Raw genomic sequence first — 27,124 nt, 5'->3', positions numbered from 1 at the left:
ATTTCAGTTACTTTAACCCCTTCCCGACATTTGACGTAATAGTACTGCATCGCGGGAGGTGCGTTCCCGCAAAATGCAGTACTATTACGTCAAGCTTCTGGCGCCGGCTCCTGAACGGAGCCGGCGCCAGAAGCTGCGGGTGTCGGCTATATATTATAGCTGACATCCGCCTCTAACACCCGCGATCGGAGATTTCTCCGATCGCGGGTGTTAACCCCTAACACGCCGCGGTCGCGCTGACCGCGGCGTGTTAGAGGCATTTAAATGTCTATATTACCTGAATCGGACCCCCCCGCGGCGCGTACCGGGGGGGTCCGCTGCTCAGATCGCAGCCCCGGGACTGCCGGTGCCCGGGGCTGCAAGATCTTGATCCGGAAGCCGGGTCCGTGCCTTCTGGCAGGACCCGGCTGTAAGACACTGGGCATGCGCAGCATGCTCAGTGTCTTACATTACACAGTGCAATACATCTGTATTGCACTGTGTAATCTGTAAAAAAGCTTGAACAAGTGATCAGAAGATCACTTGTTCAAGCTTAGATGTCAGTTACTGTAAAAAAAGTAAAAATAAATAAATAAAGGTTTTTTACAATAAAAATAAATAATAAAAGAAAGTGAAAGTCCCCCCAAACACCACATTTCCCTTTACACAAGTAATAAAGTATAAAAAACACTAAATCACGAAAAAACCCCACTTATTTGGTATCGCTGCGTCCGTAACAATCTGTACAATAAATCCTAATCATAATTGGACCCGCTCGGTGAACGTGGTAAAAAAAAAAACCCAAAAACTTGCCAAAAATTAAAACTTTTTATCAAATTGCTTTACAAAAAATGTTCTAAAAAGTGATCCGAAAAAGTTACAAGCACCAAAATGATACCAATAAAAAGAGCAACTTGTCACGCAAAAAATAAGCTTACAACCAGCTCCGTAAACCAAAAAATACTATAATTATGCCGCTATAAAAATGGCAATACTAAAACAAATGCAATTTTTTCTATTCTAGTTTTCCTTCAATAAAATTGGAAAAATAAAAATAAAACTATATAAATGAGGTATCACCGTAATCGTAGTGATCCGTAGAATAAAGATAATATATTATTGTTATGCTACAGTGAACACCCCCCCCAAAAAAATGCTAAAAATCCAAAACAAGAATTGATGATTTTATTTTCCTCCACACGTAAAAAGTTAATAAAATTGCTTCAATAAGCTAAAAACCCACTAAAATTAAGTTTTTTTTACAGTGCATCTCGTCTCGCAAAAAATAAGCCCTTATTTGTCTAAATTGCTTAAAAAATAAATAAAGATTGTATAGCCTATTCCCAACGAGCGTTGTTATTGAACGGTGCGGCGAGTAGTGACTTTACAACACCGGTCAGGGTAAGACGGCGGCTGTTCACTGATTGGGGTAAGACGGCAGCTGTTCCTGACAGCCATCCATCCTGCCCCATGGACCAGAAGGGTTACGTTCCCCCCACACAACCCCAGTTTATTATCGCTGCTATTGGCTCATCAATTCAGACGAGCCAATAGCAGCGAATTTACTTATGACGTCTGTAATACCGGTCACCATGTCTGTAGACACGGTGATCGGGGCAGGGTGGCGGCTGTTCCTGAAAGCCACCAATTGTGCCTTGCGGTCCAGAGGGGTTTTGTTGCCCTCCTCTGTCCATGTTTGCCGCTATTGGCTGGTCGATTTGGTCCAGCCAAAAGCAGCAATATTCATCACAATGGGCATCGCTAAGGTGAATAAGAGCAACACTTGGCGATAATTTCCCTACTAAAACGAAGAAAAGTGCTGGCCGTGCACATTGTTCAGATGATGCTGTACAACTCTTACGAGCTGTTCCAATGTGCATGTCCTGCCGTATCATTTCTCCGTTTTCAAGAGAAAGATATTAGGAAACTAATATTGGGACAAGAAGGACGGGGCCCCAGTATCTCTGGTTTAGATGTTTCTGTGTTTTGCCAGGACAGCATTTTCCCGGTGAATTCTGCTGCTTCTAATGGTAGGACTCAATAAAGAGTCTGTTCCAAAAGAGGAGTTAGGATGGACACTACATACTACTAAGAGACCTGCGACAACTCCAGAGTGACAAAAGTTTAGTTGGTCCCTTGATATATACTACCTCCTTATACACTAGACATTCACAATTCACGCCCAACCTATTGTGAATTAATTTCGGTAAAATGAATAATTGTAACAACTGTTATGTCCCGTTGCTCCCTATACCCCTCCATTATTTCATAAGGGGCGCCACATAACGGGCACTGAACTTTCCAGAAATAATTGAAATTTCCATCTTGGACTCCATTGCACATCGTATTTGGAAACCACCTATATGTTCAAAATGATCATTTCACCATGTGTATTACACTACACCACATATTACACCTTGCTATATTCCCCAAGGGGTGTACATTCAACAATTAGGGTCACTTTTCGGGTTTTCCTCTGTTTTGGTACCACTACGGCTCTCCAAATGCATCCTGACACATGTGAAGGATTTCTTGCAAATTTGGCCTCTAAAAGACAAACATTCCTCTTTTCCTCTACTGTGCGCCCATAATACATTTTATATGCACATGTGGGGTACTTCTACACTCGGGAGAAATAGTTTTACACCTTTTTGGGGTTATTTAATATATTATCCCTTGTGGCTTACAAAAATTAGAGGTAAAGTGACATTTATAGGAAAATGTTCACCTTTTTAATGATTAGGGCCTAATTGGATCATTCACCTGTAGGGGCAAATACATATATTACACATTGCAAAATTCTCTAAGGGGTGTGCATTCAAAGATTAGGGTCACTTTTCGGATTCTTATCCGTTTTATACCACTAGGGTTCTCCAAATGCATGTCAAACATTTCTGTCAAATCTGGCTTCTAAAAGGCAAACATTCCCCTTTCCTTTTACTGTGCGCCCATACAACATTTTATATACACATGTGGGGTACTTCTACACTCGAGAGAAATAGGTTTAGACATTTTGAGGGGTTATTACATTTTTTTATCCCTTGTGGCTATATAAAATTAGGAGTAAAATGACCTTTATAAGAAAATGTTCACCTTTTATCTATTTAAGTCCTAATTAAATCAAACACCTTTACGGACAAATACACATATTACACCTTGCTAAATTCTCTAAGGGGTGTGCTTTCCAAAATGGTGATACTTGTTGGGGTTCCGCTCTGTTTTGGTACCACTACGGCTCTCTAAATGCATGCTGACACATGTAAAGGATGTCTGTCAAATTTGGCTTCTAAAAGGCCAATGCCCCTCTTTCCCTTCTGAGCTTCACTGCGTACCCATACAACATTTTATTTGCATGTGTGGGGCAATTTTATACTCGGGAGAAATGCTAGTACACATTTTTTGGGGTTGTTTCATCTTTAATGCCTTATGGGATACAAAAATTAGCCGTAAAAGTGACTTTTTTGGGAAAATGTTCACTTTTTTCCTTTTAGGGACCTAATTGAAGCAAACACCTGTAGGGGAAAATACACATATTACACCTTGCTGAATTCTCCAAAGGGTGCACTTTCCAAAATGGTGACACTTGTTGGGGTTCCCCTCTGTTTTGGTACCACTAGGGCTCTCCAAATGCATCCTGACACATGTAAAGGATGATTGTCAAATCTGGCTTCTAAAAGGCCAAAGCCCCTCTTTCCCTTCTGAGCCCTACTGTGCACCCATACAACACTTTATATGCAAAAGTGGTGCAGTTCTGTGCTTAGGAGAAATAGTTTTACACATTTATGGGGTTGTTTTATCTTTTATCCCTTGTGGCTTACAAAAATTTGGGGTAAAAGTGACTTTTTTGAGAAAATGTTCACCTTTTTTCACTTTTGGGGCCTAATTGAATCAAACACCTGTTGGGGAAAATACACAAATTACACGCTGCTAAACTCTCCAAGCGGTGTACTTTCCAAAATGGTGTCTCATGTTGGGGCTTTTCTCTGTTTTGGTACCATTATGGCTCTCCAAATGCATCCTGACACATGAAAACTTTTTCAGCCATATTTGCCCTGCAAAAACGAAACAACGCTCTTTCCCTTCCAGGTGCCCCCCTGTGCCCGTACAGCAGTGTACAGTGACAAAATGGGTAATGGCATGCTCAGGAGGAATTGACCTAAACATTGTAAAATGCATTTTCCTTTTTAACCCATTGTGAAGGTGCAAATTTTAGTGTTCAATGAATCTATAGTGAGATAAAATTACATTTCTCTAATTTCACTTTCATTTATCTTTCACCCTCATGAAACGCTCAAAGGGTTAACAAAATTCCCAAAGGTTGTTTTGAATATTTTGAGGGGTGTAGTTTCTAAAATGGTGTAATTTGTGGGGGTTTTCTGTCATGTAGGCCTTATAAAGTCACTTCTAACTAAATTGACCCTCCAAAAGTAGGTTTTGATGATTTTTGTGAAAATCGGAAAAATTGCACCTAAAGTTATAAGCCTCCTAACATCCTAAATAAAGGAAAAGATGTTTGAAAAATGATGCCAAGTTAAAGCAGACATATGGAAAATGTTAGTTATCAAGTTATTTTAGTGATATGACCCACTTTCCAAAAAGTAGAAAATTTTGAATTTGGAAAACATTGTTTTTCTCAAAATTTTTGCCAAATTTCCATTTATTTCATAAATAAATACTAAATATATTGATTAAATTTCTCAACCAGCATGAAGTACAATGTGTCACGAAAAAACAATCTCAAAATCAACTGGATATGTTAAAGCGTTCCAAAGTTATAACCACTTAAATAGACACATGTCAGATTTTAAAAAATGGGCCGTGTCAGGAAGGTGAAAAGTGGCTTCAGCGTTAAGGGGTTAATATTATAAACTTTGTGGCTTAAATCACTAAGGAATACCCCAAAGTGGGTTCTTTAATTAATCTGAAACCAGCAAAGGTGGTTTCACCCACCTATTACCTATTGATAATTGTACTTTTTACCTGAAAAACAATCTGTTAAAACAATTTCAATGTGATGATCATAAGTGGGTTGTTAAAAGCAATCAACTCCGTAATGAGAAATACACTGATGGCTGCGGCAGGCAATGCAGAGGGTTTGTAATACAGGCTCCCAAATTTCCCCCAGGGTACATTTGTGGTTGTTCATACAATAAGAAATATTATCCATTAATGGATTGCTTTAAATGTTCTTTCCGAAAAAAAGGCTTTATTAAAATCATTTAACAGGTGGTGCTTATAATATTCCTCTGGGATATGCAAGCAAAGAGAGGGAAAAGGGGAAAAAAGACTGGGAAAAAATCTGCATGTACATATGCTTAAATGTTTTCAATTACAAAGACACACAATTCTTCTATCCTACCATGCAAAATCACATGACAAAAAATTAATGAGAAGCAACTAATGCACAAACAAGCAACAAAAGGCACAACTACAGTTAATGAGGTGATAGTATTGCCCTGATGAGCCTGTAGTCTAGATTTCCATATGAAAGGCCATTGATAACAGGTGGTTTTCTTGCACATAATGTGCATTTGGATAAATTTGTACAAATTTGTACGAGCGAATCAACCTAAACAAGGTGCAATTTGCTAAAAATGTCCTACGGCTTGTATAGATGGGTTTGTGAGAGTCTCACACAACTCTATACAGAATGGAATATCCTGAGGCTATGGAGTAGAACAAAACACTTACTATTTAATGATGTTTAACCTGCTGCTTTTGTTTTCTTAACACTTTGAAGGCATTAATCACATACAATTGCCTTATTCTACAAGCAATGGCTATGACAACACCTTGTATTCCTACAAGCCTAAGCTGACAAAGGAAACAAAGTTCAAAGACGCCATTGACTCAAAGATGTGTTTTCAGTTAATGCATAAAATAGAGACAGCTTCTTCTCATTGCTGCGCTATATAGAGTGGTTTGTTCAAACCACAAAGGTCCTTTTAATTAGAAAAATCTTCCACAGCCATCCATACATTTCTTGGAAAAAGCTGTCCAAATAGATTGCAATAATTGTTCAGAGACGTGGTGCTATCATTTCAAGAGGTCCTCATTTTTTCCCCTTTTAAAGGGAGGTCAAATGGCCCCTGAGTAAAAGCTCCTTTTACAAATTTGTCCTTACTACTACTTTAATTGGCATAGTAGGAGGGTTTGCAAAATATACTAGTTATGGCTTATATAACAGCCAATGCAAAGAATATGCTTTGAGTAGTGTTTCAAATGATGAAAAGGCTTTAGTTTATGGTACAAATAGAATACTTATTTCTTATAGAAAAACTTTCTAGGTTTACTACATGAATGGGCTTGTCCAAGAATACAAAAAGAAAGATATTTTTGCCCAAATAAAGCAGTATCGTTGTATTCTCTATATTTAGTTTTGCGACCTAATGAAATTTGATCCATAGAAAGTGAATGTGGCTAAGTTGTAACACTGTTCAATTAAATACGATCTAACTGTGCTAGAAAACTTGCTTCATATTAGGCCCTATTGAAGGAGTGATGGATTGAAGCAGACTCAGCAAGATTTAAGCTTCCTCAAAGACTTTTTACATATTTATCTTAACTTTGATGTGACTGGTAACCAGACAAAATCGCCAAAGACAGGAAGCCAAGCTCTGCTCAACTGGGGGCGACGCTCAGCTGTGTGATAATACACAGTGTTCAGGCATGGTTTGGGTGAAAGTGTTTTGTTTTGTGCATTCTGACACCTTTTTAACCAAGAGATGAGCCAAAAATCAAACAAATATACTTCACAATATTATTCGGATGATTACAGATTATATACACTACTGCTCAAAAGTTTGGAGTCAATCAGAAATGTCTTTATTTTTGAAAAGAAAGCCCATTTTCTTTCAATGAAGCTAACATTAAATGAATCATAAATACACTCTATACATTGTTAATGTGGTAAATGACCATTCTAGCTATAAACGTCTGTTTTTTAATGCAATATCTACTTAGGTGTATACAGGCCCATTTGCAACTACCACCATTCCAATGGTTTAATGGTACATTGTGTTTGCTAAGTGTATATGAAGGCTAATAGATAATATTAATAATTCTTTATTTATATAGGATTAGGCCTATGGATTACGCAGAGCTGCACAAAGAACGCCAAATTGGTCCCTGTCCCAATGCGGCTCACAATCTAAACAACCTACCAGTATATTTTGGAGTGTGGGAGGAAACCAGAGTACCTAGAGGAAACCCATGCAAACACAGGAAGAACATACAAATTGTTTACAGATGTTGACCTGGATGGGACTTGAACCCAGGACAAGGCAGAAGTGCTACCCACCATGCTGCCCCGAAAACCCTTAAAACCTCTTGTTCAAGTATGCTAGTACGGCTGAAAACAGTTTAGCTGATTAGAGAAGCTATAAAACTGACCTTACTATAAGCTGGTTAAAAGTCTGGCACATCACATTTGTTTGTTCTATGAAACTCTCACATCACAGTCTATTATTGTTCTTAAAAATGAAGGCCATTCAATGCAAAACAATGCTAAGGAACAGAAGGTTTCCTACTAAAGTGTGTACTACTTCCTTCAGAGGAAAGCACAAACAGGCTCTAACCAGAGTTGAAAGAGAAGTGGGAGGCCCCGCTGCACAACTAAGCAACAAGACAAGTACAAGTAGAGAAGCTGAAGCCTGTCAAGCTGAAGGTAACATGATGATCTGGGGTTGCTTTGGTGCTGATAAAATGGGAGATTTGTACAAGGTCAAAGGGATTTTGAATAAGGAAGGCTATCACTCCATTTTGAAACGCTATGCCATACGCCATGGACAGCGCTTGATTGGAGCCAATTTCATCCTACAACAGGACGATGACCAAAAGCACACTTCCTAATTATGCATTACGAAGAGTGGACAGCCCTGTCACCAGATTTCAATCCCATTGAACTGGTATTGAACAGAGAGCAGCTTGACCAAATAGTACACAAAAGGGCCCATCAAGCCAATTCAACTTGTGGAAGGGGCTTCTGGAGGCATGGAGTGAAATTTCTCTATATATCACCTCAGCAAATTGACAGCTGGAATGCCAAAGGTCTGCAATGCTTTGATAAAAGCAAAGTTTGATATATATATTTCAAACCTTGTTTGAACTATATTTTATCTACATAGTCTGGACTATATTTTATCTACATTTTCAACACATTTGAAAAATAAAAGTATGAGTTTTCCTGAATAGCACAAAACTGTATGGGTGATCCCAAACTTTTAAGCAGTAGTGTATATTTTATATATTTTCCCGAGGATCGCCACTTAAGGAGTAAAAGACCTAGGGAAAAATGGTGATGCTGCCAAACCACTGGCACTTAAAGGGTTGAAACCTGTAATTGTACCAGCACCGATTGTGGGTGTTATCAGTGGAGGAAGCCTTAATGCTGAACCTGGACGTCTGGCGATTCATAATTATAATTATCTGAAAACTTTTTTATATACGTTTTTAACCCCTTCCCGACTTACACCTTACTAGTATGGCACAAGCCAAGCCCCGGTGCATAGAGAGCGCTCACAGCCCTCTCCATAGCCGGTAAGTCTTTGCTGCATATTGCAGCAAAGGCTTACTGGTAACACCCGCGATGGGTGCTAGCACCGATTGTAGTTGTTTTCCCGATGATCGCCGCCGCAATGGTGCCGGCAGCTTCAAAAAGATGGCGCATGGGCGCATCGTCGCTCCCCGTAAAGTCATCAGGCAGCGGCGATCCGTCACCATGGTTGCCTCGGGTCTAATATAAATATAAGTAAACAGTAAAAATCATAAACTCATTAGGTATCGCCGCGTCCGAAAATGCCTGATCTAGTAAAATATATAACGTTTTTTCACTGCGTTTTACCCTGTGGCGAAAAAATAGCGCCCAAAGTCGAAAATAGCACTTTTTTGCCATTTTATAAAATATAAAAAAATCTATAAAAAGTGATCAAAAGGTCGCACAGTCCTAAAAATTATAGCAATGAAAAGGCCATCAAAAGTCGCTGAAAATTACAAAAACATTATAAAACCTATACAAATGTTTTATCCCCATGATCGCACCGACCCAAAGAATAAAGTAGACCTGTCATTTGGGGCGCACAGTGAAAGCTGTAAATTTCAAGCCCACAAGAAAAAGTTGCAAATGCGTTTTTTCACCATTTTCACTGCTATTTTTTCCCGCTTCCCGGTACACGGCATGGAATATTAAATACTGTCACTTTGAAGTGCTATTTGTTACGCAAAAAATAAGCCATCACACAGCTCTTTATGTGGAAAAATAAAAAGTTATAGATTTTGGAATTTTGGGAATTAAAAATGGAAGTGAAAAAACTAAAAAGGGGCAAGTCGTTACGGGGTTAATTATAGAAAAACCATTGCATTTGCTTTCATAAGTTTTGCAATTAGGCAGCTCTTTGACAAATCATTTTTACTAAGTTTGTAGCATAAATCCCTAAATGATCTTACATATCAGATCCTGTGTAGTCATCTCAAAATATCAAGCATCTCTCTCAGATACAGGTGGTCCCCTACTTAAGAACACTCAACTTACATACGACCCCTAGTTACAAACAGACCTCTGGTAATTGGTAATTTATTGTACTTTAGTCTAAGGCCCGTTCCACACTTGCGAGTGTGATGCGATGAACTCGCATCACACTCGCAACGCATGCTGCCGGGAACGCACGGCCCGAACGCTGTACCGCGGGAGTCAACTGACATGCTGAGTTCACTCCCAGTGGGCAGCGTTCGGGCCTCGCGTTCCCGGCAGCATGCGTTGCGAGTGTGATGCGAGTTCATCGCATCACACTCGCAAGTGTGGAACGGGCCTTAGGCTACAATAAACAGCTGTAACAGTTATCACAGTTGTCTGTAATGAAGTTTAATTGTTAATCCTGATTCTAATGACAACACAACATTTTTAAAATCCAATTGTCACAGAGACCAAAAAAGTTCTGGCTGGGATTACAATGATGCAATATACGGTTCCGACTTACATACAAATTCAACTTAAGAACAAACCAACAGACCCTATCTTGTATGTAACCCGGGGACTGCCTGTAATTATATGGAATATTATTACAACTTGCTATATGCTTCTTATAATGCCCCATATGATGTAACAATAGGATGTAGTAATAAGAGTGAAAGTTACCTGTTAATTAGCATAAATAGTATAAATAGTACATATGGTTGTATTTTTTTTAGTAGAATTTCATTTTCCCTCAGCATCACCAGTTTTGATATAATCATACTACAAACTGCTAACATTGTGTACAATGACAAAATGCATAAAAATATTTAGAACATTTTCTATTCTAGTTGTGCAATGCATGCTTCTAAATGCAGGCTCTAATCTGGACACACCTAAGCCCCAGTTCTTTAGTTTCAAAGTGTATTTCAGTGCTTGTCACAATTTGCATGCTATTAATAGCACACCCCCTGTAAGAATGGTCAGTGCCTGTGAAATCCCTCTACAATTGGAGCTACGCCTCCTCCAAAGCATCTTATTGCCCAACCCTCCTGCCAAACCTGAAATCACACTTAACATCTGGCTTTCTGAGGAGGAGACTGCAGGACGGGTTCACATTCATAGAGATTTGTTTACTAGTGTTTGACACATTGAAGAACTCAGTCTATTACAGGAAGGCAGTCAGAGCTGAGCTGAAGCTTTGCTCCAGTTGCCAAGCAGCAATGGACTGTAGCAACTCCAGTTCAAATATTACCTCTAGACCTCTGCTACCTCCTGGCTTGCTAGCTCCAGTGCCCCCTTCGCCGCATTCATCCTCATCAAGTTTACCAGTACCACCATCAGTGCCCATGCCTGCCTCATTTTTGAGGCCTCCAACCTTGCTCTTAAGAGCTGCCGCTGCTGCTGCCGCAGCAGCTTGTGCTCCACGGATGGCTCTGGAAAGAGGAGCATGTGGAAATGCTCTATATCCTAGAACACCTAAATGTGCACGATGCCGAAATCATGGGGTGGTATCGGCACTTAAAGGGCACAAGCGATTTTGCCGCTGGAGGGATTGTGCCTGTGCCAAATGCACCCTGATTGCGGAGCGCCAGAGAGTAATGGCTGCACAAGTAGCTCTCAGAAGACAGCAAGCTCAAGAAGAATGTGAAGTTCGGGGTGTGCAGCACTTCATGTATACTGGACCGGGCAGTGATGGAGGGGATCCCACTAGACACAAATCAGATACAATGGCAGTTTTCAATCAGCAGGAGGATAAAGGTAAAACAATTTCTATCTATTTATCTATCCATCCATCCGTCTACCTATCTATCTATCTATCTATCTGTCTTTTACATGCATAGTATACATTTGTTGAAACTATTTATCCATCATTTAATTTAATATCTATGTATCTATCTCTCTTTCTGTGTTTATCTAGCCTACAATGTATGTTTATCTAGTTTCTATTTTTTATGTAGCTATGTATGCACCTGTCATTTTCTATGCATCTGTCATGTGTTTATCTATTGACTAAATATATTTGTCTGAAAACTTATAAATGCTTAAACTATTTAACAATAGTTTTTGTATTCCATGGAGTCTGTCTATTATGGGCAAATATAATATAAATGTGTAACATTTGCAATGTGATTCTTGACAGCAGAATTAAGTGACTATTGCTGCTTATGTTGATGTATGTACAAATGGTAATTTACAGAATGATGGGGGAACAAGGATAACTCTGGTTGGTATGTTATTGTTTTAATATCTTTGAATCCCATATACTAAGCACATAAATGGGTATTAAATAGGGAGCATGATTAAAAAGTTGCAATATGTTGATATACAGTAAGTGGTATACAGTAAGTGGGCACACTGTAATTCAACAGTTTTCTCTGGCAGAAAATAATATGTATGTATGACAGGCACAGCTTCACTGTGGCTTTCATCCCTTTCAAGTTCCAACAACTTTATGAGGTGTTCTGTGACATGATGATTCAGAGGAATCAGTATTAAAACAAATGTGTCATACAAACTACACTGTTGATTTATGACCCGTATAAGGTTTATCTCATCGGTGGAAGTGTTGGATGGCTGCAGCTGTAGTTTAAGATTTTCTTTGAGGGGTAAAATATCTGCAGATCATAAATAACTAAATTCTGCACTGTTTATTTAAAACTATTTGGAAAATACCAGTGAATGTCTTTCTACCAGATACAGTTACCGATAGTGTATATTTTGTAGTGTAAATATTTGCTGTCCTTACTTTTTCCTTATATTTATAAATGTTTCTTCTTCTTATTATTTTTATTATTATTATTCATAATCCGCCTTCCATCATTTATGATCATGGAATAAATACATTGCATTATTTGTAATTGATATTGAATAGTTGTAAAGCATGACCTTAAAATGTATTCATTATTTAAAGAAGTAATTAATAATAGAAGCATTGGCAACTATTGTCATTTTTTATATGTTTAAATAGAGAAAAATGTATTTTACTAAATACTTTACCCCCAAAAAGTCCATAAGTACTTTGTTGAGAAAATAAAATACTTTGTGTTTATTTGCATTTTGCGGTATAACTAAAAAAGAAGGGCAGTACGCTGATATATATATAATTATACTTGCATACTTGTATTAAATGTTTTCACACAACAAAATACTAAATCTAATTTTTTCATTCATCCAAGTCTAAATAATAAAACGCCATCACTTATAGTCTGTTTTTACCTGGTCATTGTAATAAGTGCTTGATAAAAGATTAAAAATTGATGTTAAATAATTTCAACTTTCTAAATGTAAAAAATAACATTAATAGGAAAAAGTGGCAAATTCTATTAAATATTGTAAATTACTTGTTAGATGAGAATGTATTAATATAATAATGTTTCATATATATTAGATTATTGTAATATTTAGCAAAGTTCTCCTGCCATTTTCTATGTTTATACCTTAATTGTAATTATGCTCGAAGTGTTACTGAATTTTTATAGGATTACCAGGTTAATGTATTTTAACTTATGCACATTAAATATTTGCAATTGGCATTTTTTTTTTTGTATGTTAAAAGACCCCCTGGTAAAATGTATCAAATATTTTATATCAAATTATGATATATAAATAAATTACAGCTAAATATGTATTATAAATTCAGTGATAAATACCTTTATGTCAAAAAGAATTTTCTGTCCTCCTCTCTAAACTAAACTTTTTTCTATTCTCTGCTATCTAGTTATTACAAATCTTAGGAAGGATAAAACTATTCATATGTACATGTCCCATACAGTTATGTAAATATAACGCATTGCAATCTGCAACTTTTTATATGTGCTCCTAGATGCGGTAGACAAGACACTTCTTAGTCATCAATAAAAAGTTCCTTACAATCAATATATAGGTGTTACGTAATAACAACTTAGATAGGTAACATGACAAATAAATATGGGATTGATTATTGTATATATGACTGAGCCTCTTTCAATGATGACTCTAATTTGATCTTTTTTATTATAATCTTGCCAATGATGAATGTAGAGCTATAAAATAACTAATGTTTACCAAGCAAGCAAATTTACCACTTCCTACTAATTCTAATAATTCTAATTCCTAGTTAGAAAGAATCAGCCCACACTATTCCTTTATTTAGTGAATTAGTATCCCTTCTGATCGTAACAATATATATTGTCACACAAACATAACAAGGTAGTGGCGGGATATGGTCTTCACATTTGCCTGACTTTAGAAGCTAGTTCTAGAATATGAACTAATTACTTACATTCAATGATGAAACTCAATGAAAATATTGATGTGGTTAATGTCTGAATAATATATTTGTTGAGTTATTTTCTAAATATAAAAAGGATACTTCTTTTAATTTTTTTTTTAATCTAAATGTGTTAATCTAGTGCGATACAATATTTGCTGCACTTGTAGTTTAATACAGTGGTCATAAATTAAGTAAACAGATCTGTATGTCACCATAGTAATGAATAGTCTTACTATGCTTAGGGAACAGATTAACTACCTGCTTTGAGCTGTACAGGTTAAATGTATTATTGTTTTAGAGGAATTAAAATTAGATTGTTGAACAAGGATTTAAAATTAGTTTGTTGAACATCCGGTTCCATTAATCCTGTCACTGCACCCCTGGGAGCTTTGGTCACCCTACAATACGAAATGTAGAGTTAATAATTGTGAAGGTAGTTACAGTATTTTATTTATGGTATATAAAAACAGACCTGAATCTGTTTTAATAATAGGGGTTAGGAACTCCTGTCTCGGATCACTGAGAGAGATCATTGTGTGATTGAATGCATGACTTTCTCCCTTCACTTCTAAGGGAGCTCCAAAAATTTTGGAACTCCAATAGAATTCAAAAAGGTGCAGATAAACAGCAACTTGATCATTTAATGTACATGTTCTAGATAACCTCTTTCAAAATAACCACATGTAATTTATACCATAACTGAATGACATTAAAACAGTAACTTGAAACAATTATGTAGCAAAATACTCAATTGTTTTTGTATGTCTTTAGGTTCAGATGAATCAAAAGAAAAATATGATAAATTCTATGAAAGAATATCAAGTTCCAACACCATCGCAGCCACTCCACAAACACCTCCGAATGGACAGGTTAGTGCAGATCACCTACTAAAGTCCTCTGGTTTAAAATCGACAAGCAAAGAAGATTCCATACAATCTCCTAGTTCTGAAGGAAGATCTGAAAGTGCTGACAGTCCAACATCTTTGTCATCTTCAGATCTGGAATCAGGAAATGAAAGTGAGTGGCCTAAAGAGAACAGAGCTTTAAATCCTAAAATCCCAGTTGTAGCTACAAAGCCAAGGGATCCTCTAGAAATACTAAGTAAAGTTTTTCCCAACCATAAACCAATCACTTTAGAAGGCATCTTGCACTATTGCAAAGGAGATGTAGTCCAAGCCATAGAGTTGGTTTTAAATGGCAAAGAACATACACAAGATGCCAAAGAAATTGATGGTCCATCTGGATCAGACCTGAGTAAGTTCTCAAGAGATTCAGCATTAAACCTTTCTGGGTTAGGATTTGGTGGTTTTAGCGCTAAATCAGCTTTTTCTCCCCTACACACAAGCCCTTCATCAGCTGGTGCTGATACAAGTATGTTTCAACCAAGACTTGGACTAAGTCCATTACGTTTTGCTTATTCCACATCTAACAGAGGACTTCCGGGATTTATTTCTCCTTACTTTACATCTGGTTTTGTTCCACCATTTCCTTTTCATCCTGGAATGGATTATGCATTTCCTGGTATGTTAAGAGATGCGTCTTACTACCAACGCAAGGACACTTTGAATATTAGTGGACTTTACCCTAGGATAAACCAAGAAAATCACTAGCAACAGAAAAAACATATGTTCGACCTACCTGTAGTTCAGAAGGAATGTTCTCTAGAATCTATGTGCCTTAATATTGCTTTTATATACTTTGTATTTTTGTAGAAGATTGTATTATTTGTTAAAATTAACTCTATATTGTGAATTATTGTAATAAACAGTAAAATGTACCTGTTTTGATTATTTGTGTATAATACCATCACATCATATTGAACTTTATATATCTACACCTCTGACTTCTCCAGAAGCATCCTGCCATATTAATTGAATGTTGAATTTCTACTTAAAACAGGCTTGGCAGTTATTAAGGTTATCACAATTTTGTCACCTAAAAGGCGCAAAATTGAGCTATGCAACTATTTGGGCTCACCTACCCAATACAATACAAAGTTTTATCACTTTTGAAAAGTGTGTGGGAAATTGGGTGGGGTTAATGTGTATAGGCAAATTTATCAATGCAACCTTTTTGAAAAAATTGCATACATTATTTCACCTTTTCACTCCAGTTATAGGATAGAGTCAAAGGGGGATATCATATGCAGGCGCTCCTGCACTGGCTTATTATAGGCCAGCTTCTGCCTGGCATAGAAATAAATGGTCGGCGACTTTTCACATGTGAAAAGTCGCCGGCAACAGCGAGTATGACGGTGCGGGGACAGTAGTGGGACTGGAATGAAGTTAACGGATTGGGGCAAATAATCGCAAGTGCTAGCAATAAGCTAGAACTTGCGATTATTTCAGGGCCTCTACGCCACTGACACCTTTATAAATATGCCCCAAATAGTAGAACAGACTTGCAGACATTTCAAATTTAGTAATTGTTTTGTGACATTTTTAACATTTGGTGCACATTACAGCAATGAAGACTCCAACAAAACTGAATGTAAAATCATGATAAAACGGCCCCTATGGAAGAATATCTTCATAACATGGTAACCACATGTGACTTGAAGTGTCTAAAGTTATGGAGCAGGAATACTCTGCCTGATACAAGTTCCATGCACAGTCATACCATGTCCTGCCATGTGCATGAGGTATAACTCAAGTAGGTTTTTGCAGAACCTATTTTCATATTGTGATTTTATGAGGTTAAAATAATATGGTATTAATGCACAGTGTAAATACTATGAATTGAATCCTGTATGTTTTAGAAAAATATATTTAAATATCAATATTTAAATTGAATCTGGTTAGTGTTTTATGCCTAATGTATGAACATATTTACAATGGCGTGCCATGCATAAAATTGGGAACACCAGCATTCAGTTATCGACTCATCAGTTGGGAGTTTGGGAATAATCACACTGAAACTGATTGGAAATTGTAGATACATACAGTACACCCCATTGGCAACAAAGCTTTCCCTTGGCAACAGTCCTTTTGCAGAGCCAACTGTGCTATGTCTGTTACAGAATCCAAGGGAGTAATGCATAACAAAGGTATTCTCTTTTTGCTATTATTTCCCTTTTTGTGTCAAAAACTGGCCTCTGAGTCATGTACTAGTATGTTGTTTATGTTGTTTTGTGGGATATTTCTTCATCCTTTATATAGTCACATCTAAATGAAAAATATATTGTTTCTCTTAAAAGTGGGAATTTCATTTGATATTTGTATAGTCAGATCTCATTGATTAAATCACAAAATTGCACTGGGTCGATAAATAATATGCAAAATTAGTAAGGGATTTAAAAAAGTTATTTAACATTTCATACAGATTTTTCTTGGAAAAATAAATAAAAAGTAGAATTAAAGGAAGAAGAAAAAAGGTAACATTAAAGTACTTTGGGGGTAATTGAATAGTACCAAAAAAATGGCAATAGTAAGCATTTCAGGGGAGACTTGAATAATCTTAGATTTGCAAATGAAAATCTTAGATGACTAAATAATTCACTTTACTTCAGAGGCCACACAGATTCTGGCTCAGGTGAATGTAAGAGACCAGTAACACATATTTCAGGGCACTAGTATTTACTAATACATTTCTAGTAACCAGTGCTACAGAAAGTAGACATTACTTGGTGAAATTGAGTTGGTGCCTAGTTGTTTACTTTTTATATCTATGTTTTTTTAGTTTAGTTTTGTAAAAGTTGAATTACTGTAAATATATTTCTGTGTCAGATAATTGCAGCTATAAGTAGAAGAAAAACAGCGTTTCCCACAGGATTTGTCTAAAAAAAAAAAAAAAAAAAAAAAAAGAATAAATTTGCCATAGAAACATTTTTCTTATGTCATTACATTTTGACATCTAACATGAGTTTTGCCACTTCTTTAATAACATTCAAAATAGAGCAAGGTCGCAGCACATGATTGTTGGAGGAAGCACTATGGGAAGTACTGTAGGGTGGGACAACTCGGGGAAGGTTTTGGTGGTGGGGGAATTGTTCTTTGTATTTTTTTTATATTTTGTTATGAAAAAATGTCAAATAAAAATTGCTGTTAAAAAATCCTTTAATTATAAGAGTTAATTCTGTGACTGGCTACGTTGCTGCCTTTGTCAGAATGAAAGGGATTTATCTAGGATTGTTCACATGTAGGGACATGAAGGCGGCTGTGCGCGGTGGTGACGTTGGCCAGCATGGGGTGTTCCTGCCTCCCACCTGAACAAAAGATATATCCTGCGCCAGGAATTGGCGCATGTCTACAGCAGACACACACTTTTTTACATTACTCACATATAGGGAAGTGGATGTCTCCCGGCACAGAAAGGAATGTCATTTCATGAGGTGCAACAGCTTTCTCTGAAGAAGGGGCTAAAAAAAAATTCATTTAATATTATATTAAAAATTTGTAGTAAAGATAAAATAAATAATATTTGATCTATATAAGAGTACTGGGATTTTTACATTTTTGTACATATCAGATTTAGGGGCAGATGTATTTTTTTGGGTGTTCTTTCTTTTATTTTTAGCATTGTTTTTTGCATTTGTGCATTTTTGCGATATTTTCATGCGTTCTCTGCAGCTTGTTTGAACTGTTGGCGTATGATTTATCACTTATTTGCCCCTAAAAAGTTGAGAAAAAATATGCAAATACACTACAGTTCCCACCAGATGTAGTTTTGTATAGGTTTCAGCTGAAAAATTTGGAAATTGTGCAAAAATTTTGGCAAACATGAATTAGCTCCCTTTTAGAATATTTATAGTTAAAAGTGTAAATTGGGGAGGCTGGGCTCTATAGCAAACTTCTGAAGCCCCCTTTCCTTTTAAGCATGATACATGCCATTCTACCTAACTTTGCTATTAGGGAATCTGCTGAGATTTTAATCAAATTTGATTAAAGTTTTCATGCCACAAATATTAACAGCCTTTCTGTTCTATAGATTTGAGAAACATCCCCAGCTTTGCTTTGCACAGGATGGAGCACACAGGCATTTTGTGTTGTGGTGGTTCAGGGCTACTGCAAGGTGGGTTTTCATTGGAGTGAATAGGAACTGAGACTAATCCTCCACTACGTAATGGACAGCACTTTCAGCTTCTTTATTGGTTCTGTTAGTTGGAGAGCTGCTGGAAGTAACGTTCTCCTCTAATGGTGCCAATGGTCACATCCCCACCCATCTCATATTGTTTGCCTATACTACTGAAAGGCTGCTAATATTCTGTATTAAAAAATGTGTTTAAGGTTTTGCAATGGAATATCAGAGAGATTCATAATATCAATCCCTATACTTGATGCTATTATTACTGAATCCACAATTTCCTGTCTTGATTAAGGTATACTTTTGCTTTTATATTTTGATATTCTTCCTCTCTCTTCAGTGCATGTCTGACCTGAGCATGTACTTTTTTTACTTTTATAATAAGATGTCTATGCTCCTTTTTTCTTAAATTTGAGATGAATGTTCTTTATACAGGTGTTGTTTTATCAGGAGGAGCTGAGAGCCACAATATTAGGGGGAGCTGACAAAGAAACAATGTAAGGGGAAGGAGGGGGACAATGTGACAGGGAGCTGTGGCAAAAGGCATGGTTAAAAGATAATAAGGGCAATGTGTGCCACATCTTTTGTCCCTCTTTCACCTCTACAATACCCTGTTTCCCCGAAAATAGGACAGCATCTTATATTAATTTTTGCTTCTAAAGAGGCACTAGGTCTTATTTTCAGGGGACGTCTTATTTTTCCATGAACAAGAATTTAAATTTATTGGTGAAAAAAAAATAAACTTCTCAAGGAGCCTCATAACAAACTCTGAAGTATTGGAATATTTGGCCTCAATCTCTCATTTAGCAATAGCACTTTCCTTAAATGACCACTTCATGTCCATGTCCATGCTTGTAGCGTATTTGTACAGTCAATGATTTTACTCCGCAAATTCTGTCACAACCTATCTAAAAGATCTACTTATACTAATGTACGGCTTGGGGGCAGCTGTAGCAATGACTGCTGCTAGTTATTATTTTCAGTGGAGGCCTTATATTTCTAAGATTGAACAAAATTGTACTAGATCTTATTTTCTGGGGAAGTCCTTTTTTATGTGAAACTGGATATGCACATGTTTACACTTATACACTTATACACATACATTCATACACTTATATAGACACATGTTTACATTCATATACACATACATTTATACACAATGGATACTAAAATACTTTCCCTGGAAGAACTGTACAGAAGTTTTCTTAATTACACTGAAAATCTCATCCCATGAAGATAATAAGAATGTGACAATGAGCTGCTGGGCTCACTGAGGGTAAAGAACATGTTAAAAGAAGTTTTCTGGTCCTACCATGTTGCTGTCCCCTCTCATTCCCAAGCATTTCTTTCTCTGAGCTAAAACTGACATCTTGTATGAAGAAGAATGTGCTATATAATATGTGATGCAATGCATCCTTCACTATTTAGTGTTTCTTTCAGGTTCGGTGGCCCCCTAACACCGCCAGACTCTGAAGCAGCTGCTATGGCTGATACAATGGTAGCTATACAACTGTTTATAGAATAGAATTTTATGTGTCCTCTATAAGGGAACCTGCAGGAGATTTGCATTGTATTCTATTATTTGTATTTTAAACACTGTATCAGTGGTTAAAACGGGTGGGGACAGGTGGGCGTGGCCGGCCACCTTGGCCGGACGGAAGCTGTTCACAGCACAGCTGATTGTTTACAGGGGCATGGATCGGAGAGATGGCAGCGTGGACATTGGGAGGGAGCATAGAGGTAAGTAATATTATTTTTTAAATACAGTCACTCCATATGCCACATATGTATTTTTAATTTGTCTAATACAATCCGTTTAAGTTTTAACTCAAAGGCAAGGACATAATAAATAATAAAGTTTGCATTGCATCACATTTCCATATGTTTTGCAGCAGCTGGCAACCTCCTTTCACAGTTGCCAGTTGTACTTGGTGATATCACCCTTGAAATAATGGTCACTTCTTTCTCTTCAAACACAGAAAATAAGAGATTTGGTAGCACTATACATTGCCACACCAGGCCTTTTAAGAGCTAATTTCATCCCAACCTTGAGTCACTCAGCCCACATTGAAAGCTGGTTTATAGTGAGCCATCATACACATCATTGAACTTTTTACATTACACAGGTGCAGATTATGTTGTATAGCAGGTTAGGATTTGTGTCATAGTCTTCAACAAGCACTGAAATATGAAAAGCTCACTGTCAAATTCCCACAAAATGTCAAAGCAGTAGTGGGCCAAAAATGTAACAACTGCTGTATGTGGTTTCTTGTGCTAACTTGTAAGCTGATGCTGAAACTTAAGTTAAAGCACTTGCACACCATGACACACAGACAAAGGTCATGCCTGCGACTCTTCTGGCTATCCTATAGTGTGTCGCACTGAACGGTAGTTACACAGGGCCTCACAGAGCTTAAATATTTGTCTGGGGGCCAAAACGACCTTTTTTCAAGTGACCAGAACCTGAAGGGCAAAAAAACCTTACAATTGTAATGATAAGTAGTAATGCATAGAAGGTTACTTATTTTAAAAGGCAGATGAAAAGTGTCCTTTAAATGTGTACTTGGAAGAATTGATACTGTTTTAAGGGTAAAGCATATTCATACCAAATATTTGATTTAGATTTCTCCTTTGTTCAATCACAAGATCTCTGTACATACAATAACACTGATTCTGAGTCTTGTTTGGCTGAGATTATTTTGTCTGTTCATGTGAATGCCCTCAGTGCCCTGGCCTCAGTGCCCTTAACTGATGTCACAACCAGGAAGTCCCGCCTACTTCAGGAAAAGCTGAGATGATTTTACAGATACCCTCATATATCTATTAGTTTATATATAACTATATATATATTATATATAGTTTTAGAGGATAGGAAGAAGGAAGAAGCTATGCTTGATATATGTTTAGTTGGAATTGAAAGGCTCTCTCCATCTGTGCTAAAATGACAAACAAAGTAAGACATGAGCAAGAACATGGTCATTAGGGATGTCATAAACCCCCCTGGAGATGAAGAGTGCTGGCAATCAGCTGTCCATGAGAGGTGAAGAGGATCAATTGTATGCATATAGGACATGCATACAATTGATTGTGCTACCTTTGTACACTATATGATGTCATGACGAGGCCCCACATGTTGCATTAAGCAGTGTGCATAAGCAGAGTGCAAGAACCTGCCTCTGCAAGTGTGATGGAGGGAGAAGAGGAAGCCACAGAATAATCAGGAGGTAAGTACTGAGTTTATCAGTAAGTTTATAAGTTAGTACAGAGTGCAGGAGGTAAGTACTGAGTAAGCACTATACTTACTTGTGCCCACATTGTCTTTAGTTAAAAAATTCAAATCCCCAGAAAATTACGTTTTTAAGCCTACTTGGCATCCTGCATGGTGTCCCAAGGGCATGTGCTATTCATGCAAGGCAGTGTGTCTCTCACCTTATGTCTGCTGGGAAGTCCCTCCTCTCCCTGCCTTGGACTGAGTAGTCAACCTCTGCAGAAGGAGGGGGAAGTGCAGATGTGAGGTGAATACCTTGGGACACCCTGCTCCTTCAGGCAGGATGCCAGATAGACCTACAAATATAATTTTCTGGGGATAGGAACTGTGCATTTTATAGCTAAAAACTGCGTGGACACAAGTTAGTATAGTGCTGTGGGAACTTGTTGTTAGGCTTATTAGTGAAAATTTGGTGACAGGTTCCCTTCAATGAGGGGAACTATTGGACAATTTAATAACAAGGGGGGGGGGTGCTGCTGGTCATTTCATTATTAAGTGGGCTGCTGCTGGACATTTTATTAAGGGGGCACTATTATTATTAGGGGGGACTACTGCTTGACAGTATTCAATAAGATGTATTGCTACTTGACAGTATTTAATATATGGGCTGCTATTATTAAAGGAGATCCTGTTGAAGAGTATATTTAATAATAAGAGGTTATTGAACAGTATACTAATAAGGTGGGCTCCCTCACAGTATCTTATTAAGGGGTGCTGCTGCTAGACTGTATATATGGTATATGAGTATGGTGCTGTGTGTATATGTCTGTATAGCTTAAATGTGTGTTCTCAAGTGTAATGTCACAGAAGTGGGTGGCAGTGAGAGGTTAGGCATATGGGGCTCTGATAAAAATTTCATACTGGGGTCCACTGGAGACTTGTTATGCCAGTGATGGTCAGGTGAAACAATAGAAATCTTATAGTGTATAGAGGTTACTGTTCTGCACATGGGCTGTGAGAAAGTGAAGCCATGTTGAAGAAGATTTCACAGCTCACTGCCCATGTCTGGAAATGGGAGAAAACCTTACAGGTGTGATATCTCGACTGAGAGGCCAACTAGGTATGGAGAAGGCAGGAAGAGAAGAGGGAGAGTAGAGTGCTGGAGAATGAAACCATGACTCAGTGGTCTTTGGCAAGTAGCCAGGTATAATTTTAAACTTTCTTTTTGGTTTAATGCTGCTGAGGAGTATTTTGACAAAAAAAAAAAACAGATTTGGGTTCAGTGAATAGTAAGCAACAGGAACCTGTCATTAGGTTGACATGTAAAAACTTGATGACAGGTTCCCTTTATAAACATTAATGCATCAATTACTGTATTTAACAAGACATAGCATGTTAAGGCTTTATCCATACTGTATTTTCATAGTAAACAATGGTTTTAATCTACCATGCAACAAAAATCCTATTGCAAGCACTCATTTCTCATGCTATCAATCCAACCTTTCTGAGAAATTTGTATTCAGGAGTAGCAGGTCATACAGTGTTATGTACAGTGGAAATAAACTGTGTGTACAAAATTGGTCCATAATAATGAACACATTCATATTATTATTATAAATCTTTTCTCATTAAAATAATGGTAACTTACTACAAGTATTTAACACTTAAAGAGTTATTCCCACAATGACAAGACGCTCGCCGTAATAGTACAGTGCACGTCGAGTCCCGGTGCATGGAGAGGGCTCTCGGGCTGAACCCTCTCCATAGCCGGTAAGTCTTTGCTGCATATTGCTAGCACTGATCGTGGGTGTTATCCTGTCGATCACCACCGGCAAAGCCGCCAGTGGCTTCAAAAAGGTGGCGGCACGTGGCGTCATCAGGGTGCGGCAAGTGGACAGCCATGGCTGTCTCATTTTAACCCATTCATTACAATGTGCTATTTGCACATTTTAACCCCTTACTGACATGTGACGTAGTATTACGACACATGCCTGGTCCCGGTGCATGAAAAAATAAATTTTTGTACAGGAGGTTTTAATTTTTTTAAATGTATGAAAACATTATAAAACCTATATAAATTTGTTATCCTCGTAATCGTACCGACCCAAAGAATAAAGTAGACATGTCATTTGGGGCACACAGTGAAATCCGTAAAATCCAAGCCCACAAATGCATTTTTTTACCAATTTCACTGCATTTGGAATTTTTTCCTGCTTCCCAGTACACGGCATAGAATATTAAATACCACCATTTTGAAGTGTAATTTGTTACGCAGAAAATAAGCCATCACACACTCTGTAAATGGAAAAATAAAAAAGTTATAGATTTTTGAAAGTGGGGAATGAAAACGCAAAAATGAAAAAGGGTTGCGGCATCAAGAGGTTAATGAATGAGGTGGAAAATCCCCATATATTGCTATACCATAGTATGGCAATGTATGGAAGCATCAATCAGACAATGTAGAGTTAAAGTACCCTAGGGGGTCTGAAAAATAGTGAAAGTTAAAAAAAAAGTTAAAAAAATTATAATAAAAAAAAATAAAAATTCAAATCACCCCCTTTCCCTTGAACTCATATAAATATAAATAAACAGTAAAAATCATAAACATATTATTGCCGCATCTGAAAATGCCCGATCAAAATAGAATAACGGTTTTACACTGCATTTAACCCTATAACGGAAAATAGCGCCCAAAATTGAAAATGGCACTTTTTTGCCATTTTGAAAAATATAAAAAAATAAATAAAAAGTGATCAAAAGGTCATACAGTTCTAAAAATGGTAGCATTGAAAATGTCACTAAAAGATGACACCAACCAGAGCTCTGTACATCAAATTATGAAAAATTTATTAGAGCCAGAAGATGGCATGGCAAAATAAAAAAAAAGATTTGTACATGAGGTTTTAATATTTGCAAATGTATGAAAACCTACACAAATTTGAGATTAACGTGATCGTACTAACAAAACCCGAACAAGATGTGTTTTTTGGGTGCACAATGAAAGCCGTAAAATCCGAGCCCACAAGAAAACGGCGCAAATGCGTCCAAGCAAACGGCATGGAATATTCAATACCAATACTATGAAGTGCAATTTGTTACGCAGAAAACAAGATATCACTTTATGTGTAAATATAAAAAAAATTATAGATTTTTGAAAGTGGGGAGTGGCAAATGGAAATGAAAAAACAAAAAAGGGCCAGGTCATTAAGGGGTTAATAAAGTTTTTTCAATAAAAATAATTAATTAATTAATTAAATAAAGTCCCCTTTAATAAACTAAAAAAAACATAAAATCACAAAAACCCACATATTTGGTATTGCTGCATCCATAATAATCTGTACAATAAATCAGAAACATTATCGAAAATGCTTGGTAACCCCGTAAAAAAACCCTGAAAAACCTGCTTAAAATGTAAATTTTTCCTAAAATCCCTGCACAAAAAAGTTTTAAAAAGTATCAAAAAACATTAGGTGCGCCAAAATGGTACCACTGAAAAGAACAACTCAACACATAAAAAATAAGCTCTAAACCAGCTCTGTCAACCAAAAAATAAATTATAAAATAAATAAAAAATAAAGTTATGTATCCAAAAAGATTGCAATATGAAAACAAAAGAGATTATAAATGTATAAAAATATATAAATGAGGTATCACTGTAATCATTGTGATCTGTCTAATAAAGATAAGATAATATTTTTTTTTAGAAAGGGAAAGAACCGTCCAGCACTCCAGCATCAGGATAAAATCTTCATGTTTTTATTATATCCATTAAAGCAGGTCATTGATACAAAGCACTGCAATTATATTTTTATGGTATTGTGAATGGCCTCCAAAATATTGCAAACAAAGGAAAAGCGGATTGACTATTTTCTTTTTCTCCATACATTCAAGAGTTAATAAAATCTCATCAATAAGCTAAAGACCCACTAAAATGAAGTATTTGTAAAGTGCATCTAATCACACAGAAAATAAGCCCTTATATGTCCAAAATGCCCCAAAACATTAAGATTATATAGCCTTTAATGTGACAAATCTACTCTGAATGGCGCAGCTTCCCTTCGTTGCCATGGTGTAAGCCCATACTGCAGTTTACCACCACATATGGGCTATTGACATAATCGAGAGAGATTGGGTATCAAACTTTGTGAAGCGCTTTGGTATTTTATCCACTGAGAATGTGTACATTATTTGAAAAATACATTCATTTAGCCAAAATAAAATTACAATTTCAAAAAAGCACCTACTTTTGTTTCAACCCCTGTAAAACAAGGGTTAACAAACTTCAAAAAGTGTTTTTTTTACATACATTGAGGGATGTAGGTTCTGTAATGGGGTAATTTATGAGGTTTTGCTATTATTTAGGCGCGCAAAGTGACTTGAAAGCTGAACAGGTCCCTAAAAAGTATGATTTTGTGTTTTTTATGAAAATGTAAAAATCGCATCTAACATCCTACTTACATGAGAGGACTAATAAAAACATAAGGCAGACATTCTGTTAATGTTAGTTATGAAGTTATTTTGCTGTTATGACTATGCAGGGCCGGCGCTATGGGTAGGCAAAGGTGGCAATTGCCCAGGGCCCCCAGGGAGAAAGGGGAGAATCTCTTCTTTCAAATGAATCTTGAATTGTGTTTCTAGGTGCTATGGATCCAGAGATATTCAGGTTTAAAGTGAGAATATCAGGTGCCATTTTTATATATAAATATCACTTCCGACGGCAGTTTAACAGTTAATATCTCCGTTTTTCTGCATTTTAGAAACACAAATTTAGATTCATATAAAAGAGGAGACTCTCTTCTTTCATAGGAAAAAAGAAGTGAGGTTCTATGAGTCACAGAACCAGAGATACAGCCCCCTGAAGTGTCTCCCCCATCTCCAGATTCTTAGCCATCAGGTTGCAGGGAGTATTAGCTGCACACAGGAGCTGCTGCACCTCACAGATAATGGAAATATTCACTTTATATGTTACTAGTACTACATTTTGAGAAGGGATAATATCAACTAATATTCATGTTTTTAACCCTTCTCTATGCAAATCTAAGAACACACTTTGGGCCACATGTACCAATTGTTTTTTTCTGTTGTTTTTGCGCCTTTTCATTCAGGCGCACCATTTTTTGTGCCATTTTTGCGACTAAATGTGACTAAATGCTAGCTGCGCAGCAAAAAATAACCAGCTTTCCCTCATTTATCCTAGCAATCCAGATGTTTT

General features: G+C 36.9%; 1 protein-coding gene across 1 annotated transcript; it reads left to right on the top strand.

Moving 5' to 3' along the window:
• The first annotated feature begins 10,525 nt into the window (after positions 1 to 10,525).
• DMRTA1 (DMRT like family A1) lies at positions 10,526 to 17,420 on the top strand. Its single transcript, XM_072126529.1, has 2 exons — positions 10,526 to 11,188; positions 14,454 to 17,420. The coding sequence occupies exons 1-2, from the start codon at positions 10,651 to 10,653 to the stop codon at positions 15,290 to 15,292; spliced, it is 1,377 nt and encodes a 458-aa protein (XP_071982630.1). The 5' UTR covers positions 10,526 to 10,650; the 3' UTR covers positions 15,293 to 17,420.
• The last annotated feature ends 9,704 nt before the right edge of the window (positions 17,421 to 27,124 follow it).

This window comes from Engystomops pustulosus, chromosome 1 (assembly GCF_040894005.1).
Source record: "Engystomops pustulosus chromosome 1, aEngPut4.maternal, whole genome shotgun sequence".
NCBI classification, from domain to species: domain Eukaryota; kingdom Metazoa; phylum Chordata; class Amphibia; order Anura; family Leptodactylidae; genus Engystomops; species Engystomops pustulosus.
This window is presented reverse-complemented; position numbering and strand designations above follow the sequence as displayed.